This window comes from Primulina tabacum, chromosome 15, assembly GCF_025594145.1.
Source record: "Primulina tabacum isolate GXHZ01 chromosome 15, ASM2559414v2, whole genome shotgun sequence".
Classification (NCBI taxonomy): domain Eukaryota; kingdom Viridiplantae; phylum Streptophyta; class Magnoliopsida; order Lamiales; family Gesneriaceae; genus Primulina; species Primulina tabacum.
Genome location: NC_134564.1, coordinates 29,491,902 through 29,507,738, shown reverse-complemented (window position 1 = coordinate 29,507,738; position 15,837 = coordinate 29,491,902). Strand labels below are relative to the sequence as shown.

The following is a 15,837-nucleotide window of genomic DNA, read 5'->3' as shown; positions in this document are numbered from 1 at the left end:
TTGTCATTTACAAAAATGTTCTTTTTATTTGTCAGAAAAATATAGGGATGAAGATTAATAACAGACAGAAACATATCGATGTTGATATTATGGGGAATTTGATTCAAGAACTCCTTTTTTTCTCTTGATTAGATTCATTTGTTGGACAAGAAGCTATCATTATACCATATATTTGGACCTTTAACTAGAAAATTTTGCGGGGCCATGATCAAGTTATGAACATATGATTCGTAGTAAGAATGCGATAAAATCATTTAGAATATAATTTTTACTATACATGGATGAAAACTTGGATCATTGCCCAGCTTGGCGAGGATTTAAGGCGGTGGACTCCCCTTAATATGCAAATAAAGATGCATGCTTGATTTAAGATGATACACTGTTGGAGTTGATTTTGAAATATGTTTCGAATAAAATTTGGAACACGGATTTTTATGTTTTCATTTGTCCAACAAGATTCTCGTTTCTCGATTTTGTTATGCGTAAATAGTCGAAAAAAGGTTAGATTAGTGAAAAAACAACTTTAGCAAAATTTTGAGTGGGTTCTTTTTTTAAAAAAAAATACATATCTTAAAGTACTAAACATTTACAGCAGATTTTAAACAAAAAATTATAAAATCCTAAAGTCAATAAATTAATAACTATTATATTACTTTACAAGGAAATTGAAGAGGAAAAAGAGGATAAAGTCATTTTCAAGATAAAATTGTCGATTAATTTGATATGATAGTGTATTCAACTGAAGGAGATTTATTGATTTTTAATGACTTTTGTAAATTTTAAAAAGTCTAGATGTATTCAATTTAGACTTTTACATACTTTATAGAAGTCTAATAGTATTCAAAATAGACTTTCATAGAGTTTTAAAAAAATCAAGTGGTATTCAACATTGACTTTTAAAAACTCTATAAAAATCTATAGGTATTCAAATTTTCAATAGACTTTTAATAACTTCATGAAATTCATCAAAATACAAATATTAAAGCCTAATGTACAACTATAAATTGTCAAAGATTGTATTTGGTTCAACCTAAATATTTGGATGGATTTTTAAAACTTCTAACTCATACACAAGCTATTTATTTATCTCATCTATCTTTTTTTTAGTAATTTTTATTTTAATATCATAGGAAATTTTGAATTTCATAATTGATTTTGTGATTTTTAATTTATGATTTATACAAATTAATGTAATATGCAATAATAATAAAAGATGATCCAAAAAAATATCGTTTAATTCTTAATAATTGAATAATCTCGCAACAACCATGATTTTTAAATTCTTTTTAGCATTTTCGATTTCGATTAATATGTAAGCTATGATATTTGTATACAAAATTATATCCACACAAATATTCTTTTCACATGTATATTATCAATTTAAAAACAAAGTTACGGATTAATCAATTGATGTATTTTAAAAAATTTACAAGCATGCTATACAAACCCACATATATACACATGTAAGGATTAAATGATTTAACTTTTAAATAAGTAAATACATTTATTAATATAAATATTGAAAAACTATTTCAAACTGAATATGTTATATATATTAATTAATTATTGATTCAAAGAAATTAATAAAAAAAAATATGTTATAATTAAGTACAAAATTTTTCAAATTCTATACAAAAAATTCACAGAACGTCTATAAAAATCTTGCAAAAAAGTCTACATGAATCCACATAAATATATTTATAAAACTGCGGGATTCTGTAAAATTCAATAAAATACATAAAATTCATAAAATCTATCACTTGAAAAAATCATTAAAAATCATCAAAATTCTGAATCGAATAAATCTCACTAAATTACTAGCCTCCATTCGACCATTGATAAGATCTGTTTGGGCCTACTCCATCTTGGTGCTCACTAGCCACCAGAACATTGCCACGTGTCGATCTCTCGAGATGATACCTACGTTTTGTATAAGAACTTACTCACAGTCACATGAGCTCACCAAGGAATTAGTTCTCTTTAATAAAAAAAAAGTCTTTTATTTTTTCAATTAGTATTTAATCCGTGCAACGCACGAGATGATATTTTTAAAAATTAATTATTATAAAAAATAATAATATAATTATAAAAAATAAAATAAGAAACTATTTTTTGGTTAATTTTAAAAAACTTTCTTAAATACAACGTATGTCGATTAATTATGTTAGTCTAAGACAATGATATGTTTGTTATCGTGTTTAATGTATTAATGTCGACCATCAACCTAATACATATTTAGTTCTCTAATTTCCGAGAAGTTATATATATTATTATTATTTAACATGTGATAAATAAATATTTTTAAATTAAATTTAATAAAACTAACGAGAAAACTTTTTTCAAATTTAGCAACTTCGTCTAAATCTTCATTCACAAACAATTTTGTGACATGGTACGTGTTCGATACATTTGAAGGATAACAACAATTGCTTCATCAATATCTTTATTCAAATAGGTTGTGTTTTTATCAACAAGATATATCCAAAATGTACACAACAACCTAATATTCTAAAAAAATGAAGTATGTGATTATAAGTAAATTATGTATAAATCAGAAAAGTTATTTTATTAACATTTACTATATATATTCCAAAACAATGTAAATACGTTTTATAAGGTGTTCTCTTATAAGATGTGTACTTCCTTTAGAATCGGTTTAATTCTTTTCATTATGGGACATTTTATACTATATTGTATCAGTGAATTTTTTAATATAGAAGAAAAGTATCACATTAGCAAATGCATAATAATTAAAATTTTGTACGAATATGATAATAATTTTTTTACTTCTCGATCATGAAAGACAGATTTCAAACTTAATGTCTCATTGTTCTGGTTAAGTCCATATGTAGGTATTTCATAATATAGAACAAATCTAAGTTTAAACCTCCATTGCAACTTGAAAGGATTCAACTCATAAATGGTGTCGAAAAGATGAATCATTTCAGAATTCAGTTTTGGAGTACATGAATTTAGTAAGATAAATATAATAAAATTGGTTTTCAATATACTATACAATAGTGCATTATTTATAATTTAAAATTCAAATAAGGTAGCCCAAGAGAAAAAAATTATACAGCGGGTGCTTTTGACATAATTATATCATGCATTAACTATTTCAAATTATGGAAATCTCGAATTGCATACATTTGGTGTCAAACATTTCTGATTATTGAGGGTAATAGACATGTTTATTAGAGTAATTTAATGTATATTTGAAACCATTTTGAATATCTCTCTTTTAATTTTCTTGGGCTATCTTATTTGAATTTTAAGAAGGCATACCAAGAGATACAATACACATGATTTTTGAAGAAAACTACTATGCATTAATTATTTCAAATTAACGTAATCTCGAAATAATATGAATCTAAAGTCAAACATTTATGATCACTAAATGATAATTTAATGTTTATTGGAAACATTCTTTAAGTTATAACTCTTAATACTCAACCAAATATATATAATGTGTGTGTATCTTTTACTAATATATATTATAGTTTGGCTCATTATTTGAAATTGTTATATATATATATATAGTGTGTGTGTGCAGGATATCAAAACTATATATATATATTATATTTATGTATGCATGCGTGTATCAATATTTAAAGATTTACCTAACTTTAATTAACAATCTATAATAAAATACTTAAGCCCCTTATCGAGAATTAGAAAATGATAGGTGATTAACCAAATTCCTTTACCATTAGCTTATAAAGTTTGCACTTTGATTCATATTTTGATAACCCTAAGGTCGTCACATCTGGACGAATCAAAGCTCATTTCTAAATAGGTCATAGTCTTATAAGAGTCGGGCCCTATTATTAGGCAAGGGTCCGACTACTAAGCCCGACTACACAAGCAGGAGTCTGAGCCCATAGGTCTGACCGTCTGAGCCCATAGGTCTGACCGTCTGAGCCCATGACTCGTGAATAAGGCCGATCTCCTCAACCCCGTGTACCAGAGGCCTGAGCCCACCAAGGGGCCGGGAACTCCGAGCCCTGACACGGTTAAAATATTTGAAGATATTCTCATTAATAGATAAGAGGTCTCGACAAATGCGAGGTTCAGTTAAATCTAATCAATATAAGACAAGAGTCTCAACCGTCATTGTCACACAGTCCTGATGTTTGAGGTCTCCTATCTCAGGTAGGATTCAATCTCAACATGGGTCTTACTCCAACAAGATAACTAATCTCATCCCTATATATACATCAGGTATTGGTCACGATTTTAATACACATTCTTTTGATCACTTAACATCAATAATATATTTATCTATTCCTTACCCGGATGAACTTAAGCATCGGAGGGGCCACGCTGGAAAAACTCTCCGGCGCCCCCTAACCCTCTTTCTCACTGTGTAGAGCTCAGAATACCGACCTGATCCATTCAGTTATTAAGATTTGAATACCCGTTTTCCAAATCGAACCCGAAATAAAATTTTGGTATCATCATATTCATTACTTTTTTTCACGAGGGTGATGAATTTAATTCCATAATCTAACTAATTTTTTTTTTTGATAACAAAATATCATTTCTAGGATTAACTTTTCTTGTCCCACAAGACATTTTCAATTACATATGTCCCTGACTCCCTATATATTTTTATTTTATGAACCATAAATGTAAACTCAAATAAACATTAAAGACATTCAAATTTTCACAGATAAGGTTTTTAGTGTTATCTATTATTTAAACACAAAAACTCTAACGAAATCGCCTCACAGATTAATTTTATGAGTACCCATCTCATGAATATTGATACATGAAATCGTATTACAGGAGAACAATTTATTTTAATAAATATAAGATGCTTCGTTTTAAACAAAGAGTATGTATTTTGTAAGACAGTCTCAAATGTTTATATCTATGAGACAGTTTTACCCGATCCATATTTTTCATGAAAAGTAATACTTTTGACATAAAGATGATATTTTTCTTGATTTGGATTGATTCTAAAGTCGTCTCACAGAATCCTTTTCATTTTTTATGTTAAATACATTGCGTCTAACTTATCCAAAGTTTCCACATGTGCTCTGGTTAATCGCTTTCCAATTTGATTGATTAGAATCCATTACTATTTATTAAGTTTCCCAATAATAGAGCCTAAAGATTTGATTTCTTGGCCTGTTTTTCTTTTAGCATATGCTAACATTGTGTCAACTTTCTAATACAAAATATCTATAGGATATAATGTTCTTTACTAAATGGAAAATCTTAAGTGAAAACCGTGGTTTATTTTATTGAACAATTCCCATTTCAATTTTTAAAAATTAATTAATTTCAAATTGTAGTTTAGTTCTTTAGTATTATTTGTAATATGATTCTAATTTAAAAATAACTAAATTAATTTTAATTTAATTTTTTTAAACACAAATAATAATATTATGAAAATGATACACGAGAGAGGCATAAAAGTAAAAAATAATGAAGAAGCATTGGCCTGATTGGTTGGGTGCACCGAAGGGGATATAGACCTGCAACACTGTAACAATTACCATTTTTTGTCTTTATGTCGCTCACTCACAGTCAACACTCGCTTCAATGCCAAGCACACGCATATACATACACTCTTACACATCGATAGATATAGAGAGAGACAGAGGAGGAGTAGTGAGAGAGAGGGAGAGAGTTGTTGAAAAAGCAGGTATTAGAGTGCGATGTGATCGGAATTCCTGTGCATTCCATTTTGTTAGTGTGAATTGAGTGCTTGATCCTCCTGCAGAATTGATTGGAGTTGCGGAGGGGAAGGTTAAGAAGATAAATGCTCGAGTGTTTGTGATCTGCTGCGAATTTTTCATGGGTGTCGATCCAGGTTAGGGGTCTTATACTTTGCTTTGAATGCTTTATTTGTACACGTTTTTTACGCTTCGTGATTGTTGTTGTGTTCGTGATGAGTTTTCTTTGGTCATTTTTGAATCTGAAGATTTTTAAATTGAAGACAACTGCGCTGCTGGAGTTAGATCTAACGATTAGGTTAGTTTAGTGCACCATACGCTTAATTTGATGTAATTGACTCTTCATTGATTGAGTGTATGCGCGTGTTAGGTGGCCAAACAAATTCCGGGAAAAAGATGTAGAGATTATAGGATTTATGTTATATTATGGTGTTTTATGGAAGATTTTGATATTTCTTTCATGATGTGAGCATTAACATGGTAATGGGGTAAGTTTGGGACTTGGGAGTACTTGAGCGAGAAAGGAACAGTTATATTATGCTTTTCGTGTGCCAGTGCTCTGACCCGAAGTTTAAGGCTTTTGGTTCAGAGGAACCACCACCTATACGAATTGAGCCAAGATGATTAACATACGATGATAGGTCCTTTAAAGTTGACTTGATTATTTAGTGAGTTCTGCTTCACACCATACCCGAAGAAGTTTTTATCTGTTCGAACTTCAGGTTAGCTTAAATTTTTTGTTATCTACTCGCTTACTATTAGTCTAAGGAGTTGGATCTATCCAACTTCCTTAATTTGGCAGTCCCTAAATGTGTCAAGGTTTGCTTATCATACTGTTATTATTAACTAGTACTTCAATTTCTTTGGTTTTTTTATTTTATACTGGATGATAATCTGAAAACATAGAAGAAAGAGTTGGCAAACAAAGCTGAATTTTCAACATTCTGAATGATTTTCTGTTAGCATAGTTCTTGCTTGGGTTATCATGAAACTCTAAAAATGCTGATTCCATTATGAAGTGGAAAGAAGAAAAGGGTAACATAGTTTATAACTTTGATTCTTTTACACAACATGGACATGATGGTGTTTATATAAAGTGGCCAAAATAGAAAGTCTTACTGTTGTGCGGGGATCTATGTACAGCATTGAAACAAATCTAGATAAAATAATATTTTTCCGTGGATACTGCATGCTGTTGGATTGGACCATAATTTGGCAATTGCTGGTCCATATTAAAGATAATGTGATTGAACTTTTTTACTGTGACCAACAAAAGAAGTGCAAGATACTGCTCTTAGGGGGAGTTTAAGCTTACACATACATTGCATTTCTGCCTTGTTTCTCAAAGTTCCGGGTTTATGCAAAACTATAACATGAATCCGTAATAAAATCCAAAAATAGCATCCTGCAGTGTGCAAATGTCAGTTAGATGCAGCTGATGGTCTTCAGTGTTATTCATGTTGCTGCAAAACGACCTGTATCTGTTATGCGGTTATAGGAACTATAGTTCATGGAATTGCATTCTCTCTTTATATTACTAGTTCAGTTATTTTATGTGTGGTTTATAGGCGTTAAAAGTTTTGATTACATGACCACGAGAGAACTCATTTTTCTCATTTTTATATTTTTTCTGATTATTTTTTATTGTACTTTAGAAATATTGAACTTGCTTATTTTCCCATCTAGATTTCACCATTCTGTAATTTAAACCTGATTGATTGGTGTATATTCTTCGAAATTCCTTTAGCTAAACTGACGTGGACTTCCTTACTGTATCCAGGTAAAGACCGGTGTTTTTGAGATGAAACATCACATCCTCAACTATTGGAGAGCGTATTAGTGCCTTGATATTCCTCAGGCTTACTCATGGCATCTGCTGGCCCTAGGGCATGGAGGAGCTGGCAGTTCAAAATCTGCAAATGGCTTCAAGGTATCGAATAGTTCAGTTGACTGGCTGGGAAGGGAGATGAATGATATGAGATTGAGGGACAAAGTTGACCTGGACGATGATAGGGTGAGCTCAAATGATTTTCCAATGCTCTTGCATTGACTTGTTTGTGCTTTTTGGAGTTCTTTATTATGTCATTGGTTCAGTAAGTAGCTTTTCTTGTAAACCTTAGTTTTAGACCTATAGTGGGCGATGTTGAGGGATTTTGATAAACTTGACCAGGGAAATATCCTTTATATTGCAGGATAGTGAGCCAGATATCATTGATGGTGTGGGTGCTGAAGCAGGTCATGTCATAAGAACTGCCATTGGTGGTCGAAATGGTCAGTCCAAGCAGGTTGGTTGAGATTATTGTCAAGAAGTTTGCTTTGCTTGCTCACTTGATTCTTTGTAGTCACATCTGTTTTATGTTGGTTTACAGTTTGTCAGTTACATTGCAGAACATGTTGTTGGAACTGGGTCTTTTGGAGTGGTTTTTCAAGTAAGCTGAATGACAGTGGTTTGTGTATATATATGCGCTTTGCATTTCAAGATGCTTACCTTGTATTTCTGCTACATTTTGCCCTTTTTTTTAATGATTCTAACTACTGGTAACAGGCAAAATGCAGGGAGACTGGAGAAATCGTGGCCATTAAAAAGGTACTTCAAGACAAGCGCTACAAGAACAGGGAGTTGCAGATTATGCAAATGTTGGACCATCCTAATATTGTAGCCCTAAAGCATTCTTTCTTCTCAACAACTGAAAAGGAAGAGCTATACTTGAATCTTGTTCTTGAATATGTTCCTGAAACTGTGAATCGTATTGCGCGGCAATATAGCAAGATGAACCAGAGGATGCCATTAATATACGTCAAACTCTATACCTACCAGGTATGCGCTTGTGTTTTAATTATTATATAAAGTAGCGCTTGAAGTCTTAGTCCTTTCACGTGGAGATGGTCGTTAAATATTGACATTCTTTTCCTGCAATTTCGCATGAGATTTTTATCCCTTGCAAATATATGTCAGATATTAGATTGATTTGGTTGATGCTTATCTTTATTTTCATTATACTTCGGGATTTAGCCAACCATTATGAAATTTTGTGGTGTAATATTTATTTTTTTGTTATTTTCCAACTGTTCTAACTTCAATGTTTTAGGAAAGCTACTGAATTTTTAAACAATAGATATGTATACTACTAGCTTAGTTTTTTCCTTTATGTATCACACTCTCGTGATAATAATCTCTTTTGTTGCAGATATGCCGAGCCCTTGCTTATATACATAATGCAGTCGGTATTTGTCATCGCGACATAAAGCCTCAGAATCTACTCGTAAGTTTATGTGACTGGTTTTTAATCAGGGTGACAAGGTTGGAAATTCAAATATCATTACATCATTTCCTTAAATTGATTGATTAGAATCCTGCTAAAAACAATTCCTAGCACGGCGCACGCTAAATACTATATAAATGTGTGGTCATTCTCCGATTTTCTGTACAAACCATAAATGGTGTGAATTAATTCTATGATAAAATGTTATGGGTTATTTTCTTGGATAATTCAAATGCACTATCACAAGATATTTCCATGGACTGATCTAGAGAGCTGTCATGGTGTCCGATATTGAAACGACTAAAGGTGTCTAATCTTCTTATCTAGAAATTGTCTGACTATTATATGAAATGACTGAAAACCAAGCCATTTAATCAACTAGGGTGGCTCAAGATATGTGATAATATTTTCAGCTAAACGTCTGTGGTTGTTTGAGCAATTGTAGTAAGCAGTGATAATTAGAGGAGTCGGTATACATTGATGTGATAGTACATGATGGATTGTTTTCAATCTAAAAGCCAAATATCACGCAGACAACAATTTCTGGAAAAAAAAAACCATAAGATTTTACACAACCTTTTTAACCTAAGTCTGTCATTTGTTGAATGCTATTGTGTGAAACTATCTGATATACACTGTTACTTTCTTTTCCAGCTGTATTATATTTTAAAATAAAGAGTTCTCTGGCTGATTGGATATTGGAAATTAGTGTTATCTAAGTGTCATTTATGAATTCTGATAATTTTGCACACAAGTTGAGTAGTTGACAAATGGTCTGGAGAGTTGGAGATAAACTAATCAGTTGTTTTATTTTTGTTATGCTGTTATAATTAATTTTAGATGCTGAACCCATATTAATGTACTTTCAGGTGAATCCACACACGCATCAGCTGAAACTTTGTGATTTTGGCAGTGCCAAAGTTTTGGTACATCTTTGTGCAGCATGATTATTAATGCTTTTCGTTGCCAAAACAATTGATTTACATTCAAAAGTCCGTTGTTTCTCATTTCTGTGAATAATTCAGGTGAAAGGAGAACCTAATATATCCTATATCTGTTCAAGATATTACCGTGCTCCTGAACTTATTTTTGGTGCCACTGAATACACCACTGCAACTGATATATGGTCAACTGGTTGTGTAATGGCTGAGTTACTTCTTGGACAGGTTTTATGATGAATGTCTAACTTATCTATCAAATCTTTTTTGCTTCTTTAAGTTAATCAGATGTAGCTCTCTGATTTTGCAGCCATTATTTCCAGGAGAGAGTGGAGTTGATCAACTTGTAGAAATTATTAAGGTCAATCCAGTTGTACTGATAGTTAGGATTTATATTGGGTTTCAAGTTATATCAGTGGAATATACATGGCAAAATGTCTTAAACTTTTTTGTTATGTCCTGCAAATGAATGATACTTTCAGTTTACTATATTGAAATTTACAAACATAATAACATGTTAGGTCTGCAAAAACTTGGTATATTTGGATAAATTTTTGTATGACGCTAGCCTTTTTAACCAAAAAGATATCTTTCACTTTGATTTCTCAATAAAAAAAACGACAAATTATGTGGGCCGTGAGATGGGAAATCTAAGATTGAATTGATACTTTGCCATTTTGGCGTGCCAGCTGTGAAATATATTACGTGCCGGAAGATGCTGCTCCAACACCTCTGTACCTTAAAACCGTTTCTTAAACAAATTAGCATCATACCAACTTTTCTATTCCAATTATTTTATGTTCATCATGCAATACAGGTCTTGGGTACACCTACAAGAGAGGAGATCAAATGCATGAACCCAAACTATACCGAGTTCAAGTTCCCTCAGATTAAACCCCATCCTTGGCACAAGGTATGTTCTGTAAGCCTTATTTTTTGTCTGTATCCATCGTCAGTTATATTTTGAGTCATAAAGCTCTAGACAGTTTGATGCATATGTTAATCTTCTTTTGTGTAAAGTATGGGCTAAAGTGAGTGTTCTATCTCAATTTGATTCATTAGTATGCTGCCATTAATATTGTAATTCACCAGTGGAGGCGGGAGCCATGTTCATAAAATAAAAATGATTGGATATATATAAGTGGGTGACTGGGTTAAACCTAATTGGAGCCTAATTGTGCGTAGCTTAAACGAGCATTACTTTCTGCTTGTGGAACTTCCTCCAGAACGAGACCATCTCTAACCTTTTCCAGCTTTGAGTGGAACATTTGTGTGATCATGTGCTGCATCCAATTTCAGGTCTTCCAGAAGCGTCTACCTCCAGAGGCAGTGGACTTGGTATGCCGGTTTTTCCAGTACTCACCAAATCTCAGATGCACAGCCGTAAGTTCAACTCTCATTCTCAACCATATAAAATCCTTTTAAAAGCCAAAGTCAATTTACATCTTATTTGTTTTCTCATGGCATTGCAGTTGGAAGCTTGTATTCACCCTTTCTTTGACGAATTAAGGGATCCCAACACCCGACTTCCAAATGGTCGCCCACTTCCTCCACTCTTTAACTTCAAACCTCAAGGTATATTTCACTCTAGACTGCCATGTGGAATCATTAAATAGTTGGTATCTATGGCGACCATTTCACCAGGAAGCACACCATAAGATGAAAACAAAAATGTCCTCTCTATCCAATGCCGGACCTGAGATTTTTTATGCCTCATACGAGCAAAAAAAAATCGTGCCCTTAAAGCGTAATATTTATATATTTTTTATCGATGAATATGATAATATAAATAACATGAATTATAGAAATAAAAAGATAGAAAAAATATATCATCCAAAAATAATGTCGTAAACAAATATTAATGAAACCAATATCATCCAAACAAAATATAAAATTCATGTTTTGAATAAGTATACAGTCACTTGAATATTGTTTCGAATCACAGTTTTGGAAGAAAAAATACTGATCAAGTTTGCATATCAATTTTCTCAACTATTTTTTTCTTGATCGATAACATAGCCAAGTCATGTGCTAATTCTTGTAACATAGTTGATTCGAGAAAAATTTTGAACAACTTGTTTCGACATATGCAATTTTTGATGGATCACGAAAATTATGCATCAAAGTGTTGGAAAATTGTCTGAAACCGATCAATATGCAGAGAAATCATAACTCATGATAAACTTATTTTAGATTGATCATTCTTACTGAATGTTTATAAGTGATATTACAAAATGGTGAGACTTCAGGTTTTCATCATGGCCATTGTTCATTAATCATTACTTATGAGATGAGCTCATGAGTTAACTATATAATACTATATTAGTAAAATTTTAAAAAAAATTGGTGCCCCCAAAATTTGGGACCGAGGCGCTTGCCTCATATTTTATACTACAGGTCCAGGTATATCTCTTAAGGCCGTTTGATATTGTGATTTTTGTTTATGTTGAGATTTCACACTGCATTTTCTTGACCTGAACTTAACTTAGACTTTCTGGTCTTCTGATGAAATTTGTAACTGATAAGAGCCAATGTAATCAGTCACTTCGTGTCAAAATCCTAGCATCGTCAATCAAGCAACTCAAGTTTATTATTTTGATACGGATGCCTGCAGCTCTCCAGGGGCCCTAGAGTGCAACAATTGAAGCCATTGCATCTACTATGCTTTTATAAGTATCTTGACGTGTCCTTTTGTTATTTACAGAGCTTTCACGTATACCTCCTGAGACCATCAATCGTCTTATCCCTGAGCATGCAAAGAGGCAGAACTTATTCATGGCCTTCCACTCATAGAAAGTACATGCAATCCAACGGCTTCTGTTCGTCAAATACTGCTCAGACTTGGTTAGTTTTTCCGGTGTGATGGAAATGAGTTTTCACTTGTATGTTTACCAAGACGATGTTGTGGTCTTGGCAACTTTTATCACATGTGTGTAAGGGCACGTCATATGTATATTACCGGTTGTGACGAGTGCGACCAGAGCTGTTTTTGTATCAGATTTCATGTATATGAATGAGTTAATTTCAACATTGCCAAAAGATCTATCGTTTGGACAAGTGTAAGATGTAAATGATGAGTTTATTTTTTTTATGCCCCTCCCTACTTTTTGGAGCCATAATGCATGATCTTGCTATTTAATTTATTGCCGTTGCCACGATGAGTTGATATATTTTATGGTAAAATTTTGTAATTTTTTGCAGTTTGTAAATTTTATGTTTGTAACAACTTAAAGTTTTATTTAGCAGTTTCAAATTTATGTATTATTTTTATCAATTGTATGGCTTAAAACAATTATGATTATGATAAAAAAAATCAACACACTTTCGTTCTTCTTACAACCTTGGAATTGTAGATATCTATTATATTTTATTAAAATTGAGGACATGATAGTAATCACTCAAGAAGGACATCAATTTTTTCTTCCAATTTTATCTTTATATGATATTAATATTACATTTTGTTTTGTTTTTTTAAAAAAATTTCAACACATATTTTTATTTTTATTTTTTTTATTTCAACAATTCAAATATCAATTAGTCATTCTATAATTGTCAAATTTTATTTTAGTCTATTGATAATGATAAAAAAAACTGTAAGTATTAATATAAAACAAGTGATTTCAAACCATTCCGGCCCAAAAAATGCCCAAGAAGAAGCAAGAAGTTTCCAGAAAAAACACTCGCTCTCTCTCCCAAAAACCCTCTTCACGTTCTCTTGTCTTCTTCTTCACCAAAATCTCATGTCCCAATTTCTAGGGTTCAGTTTAATCTCCAATTTCAATCATCGGGATATCCAAGTTCTCTTCTAATCGCACTACCTGATTCGTATATTTTCGACCACGGCATCCTCCGCAGCTCAAATTAACGCTCTCGGCGCTACGTCCGCCAGTACAGTTGGAAATAATCCTGTTAAAACCGTGTTTTTGGGAACGAAGCTCAATAGTACGGTGTCGTTTGGGTTGAAGTTGCGAGCCAAGGCGAGGAACAGCAGCTCACGGAGGAACTCTCAGTTACGCATAGTCGCGGAGAAAGTTGTTGGGTTTGATCTGGGGACGAAAAATTCTGCTGTGGCTGCGATGGAGGGTGGGAAGCCCACAATTGTGACTAATGCCGAGGGCCAGAGAACGACTCCATCTGTTGTTGCTTACACGAAAACTGGTGATAGGCTGGTGGGGTAAATCGCTAAGCGCCAGGCGGTGGTGAATCCTGAAAATACTTTCTTCTCGGTGAAGAGGTTTATTGGGAGGAAGATGTTAGAAGTTGACGAGGAGTTTAAGCAGGTTTCGTACCATGTGGTAAGAGATTAGAATGGGAACGTCAAGCTACACTGCCTTGCCATTGGGAAACAGTTTGCAGCCGAGGAAATTTCAGCTCAGGTATATTCGTACAAGTTCCGTTTTTATTTTAAAAAATTCTTTTTTAGTTTATTTTTCTGTTGCAGATTTAGTTCTCGTGGATTGGAATCTTTGTGGGTTTATGCTCTAAATTGATTGGTCTAAATCTCCAGGGTGAATTGCTATTTATTTTTATTTTTGAGAAGAAAATCTGGGTGCATTGAATTTGTTAATGAAGTTTACATTTGTAATAGTCCTTTGGTTTTCCTATTTTCTGAGTTCTGAGTGAATCAATCGACTCTTCTAGGTGCTCTTTCCTTGCTATTAGTATTTAGTAGCGTACATGCAATGATTCTTCTGTTTTGATTTTGATGTATCTTGATAGAGATTCAAACATCTCAATTCCGAAGTCGTTGACATTGCTTCAAATTCACGAAACTCCCAAGTGCGTATTTCATCCAATATTTGTGGGTACCCATCATCTTGACCTCTGAGAGCTGTAGTATTTCCAGATGGCCATTCGTGAGAAGTTCACTGCTCTACTGTAGTTTTTAAAAACAAGGCAATTTACCAGGATTCATCTGCTTTTGAATTTTTTCTTTATGTGTTTTTATTTGTATATTAATTTATGGTGTCTTTTTAAAGAGAATGGATTCATAGTGGAAAGGCATATTGTTTATTCTTTCCTGGAAGTTCTTCTCTAAGATCAATTTCACAGCACCTTCCAGGCTTACTGTTTTTGCTTTTGAACAGTTTGTGTCTATTGGTGCTCACAGCCAAAAATGCAGAACCAGTACCATTAATTCTAAAAAGCTATACATTTTGCTCTCTGTTACATTTTTTGGTTATAGAAAACTGAAAGGATAATTTTCTAGGTGTTATTTTTTCATCATATGCTTGACAGCCTATGCTTGATTATATGGTTTAATTTCATCTGGTGACTTTTGTTATTTTTGGTTGTAGGTACTGAGGAAGCTTGTGGATGACACTTCAAAGTTTTTGAATGACAAGGTCAATAAAGCAGTGGTCACAGTTCCTGCATACTTTTTTATGATTCTCTGAGAACTGCAACCAAGGATGCTGGTCGTATTGCAGGACTGGAGGTTCTCCGAATTATAAATGAGCCAACTGCTGCATCATTGGCCTATGGTTTTGAGAAGAAAAGCAATGAAACCATTCTGGTCTTTGACCTTGGAGGTGGTACTTTTGATGTTTCACGTATGGACGTGTTTTTTTATTCCCTTGAGTTCATTTTTTTTGGTGATTGTTTTAATCAAAATTTTCCATATGATTTGAATGATATGCATGTCTTTTAATTCTCTGTTGATTTTTTGTACTTTCTGTACTAGCATGACCTATTTGTTGTGTCATCACAAGCTTTCCGGCTGAGTATGATCAAGTAGATGAGCATTTGTGTATTGGCATTCAGGAGAATATGTTTTTAGGCCCGTTGAATTGTGTTTATCTATCAAGTGTATTAGTGACCGCAATGTTTTTTTTTTTTTGGGGCTGTTTAGTAAATATTAGGAGTAACATAATTGTGGAGTTTCAGCTTTTAATTATGAATGCTATGCATTTAAGGGTTGCGTTGCAGTTATGTTCACAGACGTTAGATGAG

At 32.8% G+C, this 15,837-nt stretch overlaps 1 protein-coding gene and 1 pseudogene across 4 annotated transcripts; both read left to right on the top strand.

Annotated features, from left to right (window-relative positions):
• Positions 1-5,542: 5,542 nt before the first annotated feature.
• LOC142526319 (shaggy-related protein kinase kappa-like) lies at positions 5,543-13,028 on the top strand. 4 transcript variants are annotated; one of them, XM_075630623.1, is made up of 15 exons: positions 5,543-5,653; positions 5,732-5,821; positions 5,933-5,982; positions 7,465-7,698; positions 7,877-7,969; positions 8,054-8,113; positions 8,230-8,502; positions 8,873-8,947; positions 9,817-9,873; positions 9,973-10,113; positions 10,196-10,246; positions 10,703-10,798; positions 11,185-11,268; positions 11,358-11,460; positions 12,590-13,028. In XM_075630623.1, exons 4-15 carry the CDS (start codon positions 7,651-7,653, stop codon positions 12,676-12,678), a joined length of 1,170 nt encoding a protein of 389 aa, XP_075486738.1. In that variant the 5' UTR covers positions 5,543-5,653; positions 5,732-5,821; positions 5,933-5,982; positions 7,465-7,650; the 3' UTR covers positions 12,679-13,028. The 4 variants fall into 4 exon arrangements, with proteins under 4 accessions (XP_075486738.1, XP_075486737.1, XP_075486735.1 ...); XM_075630622.1 differs by lacking the exon at positions 5,933-5,982 and having other exon boundaries at positions 5,544-5,653; XM_075630620.1 differs by having other exon boundaries at positions 5,557-5,821.
• A 666-nt stretch (positions 13,029-13,694) lies between these two features.
• On the top strand, positions 13,695-15,637 carry LOC142526049 (stromal 70 kDa heat shock-related protein, chloroplastic-like; annotated as a pseudogene).
• The last annotated feature ends 200 nt before the right edge of the window (positions 15,638-15,837 follow it).

Excerpts from the sequence above, each read along its gene's own strand:
- LOC142526319 (XM_075630623.1), top strand. The coding sequence starts at position 7,651 with ATGAATGATATGAGATTGAGGGACAAAGTTGACCTGGACGATGATAGG. Across the intron at positions 8,948-9,816 it reads TAAAGCCTCAGAATCTACTC|GTGAATCCACACACGCATCA; the intron begins GTAAGTTTATGT and ends ATGTACTTTCAG. Across the intron at positions 9,874-9,972 it reads TTGGCAGTGCCAAAGTTTTG|GTGAAAGGAGAACCTAATAT; the intron begins GTACATCTTTGT and ends TGAATAATTCAG.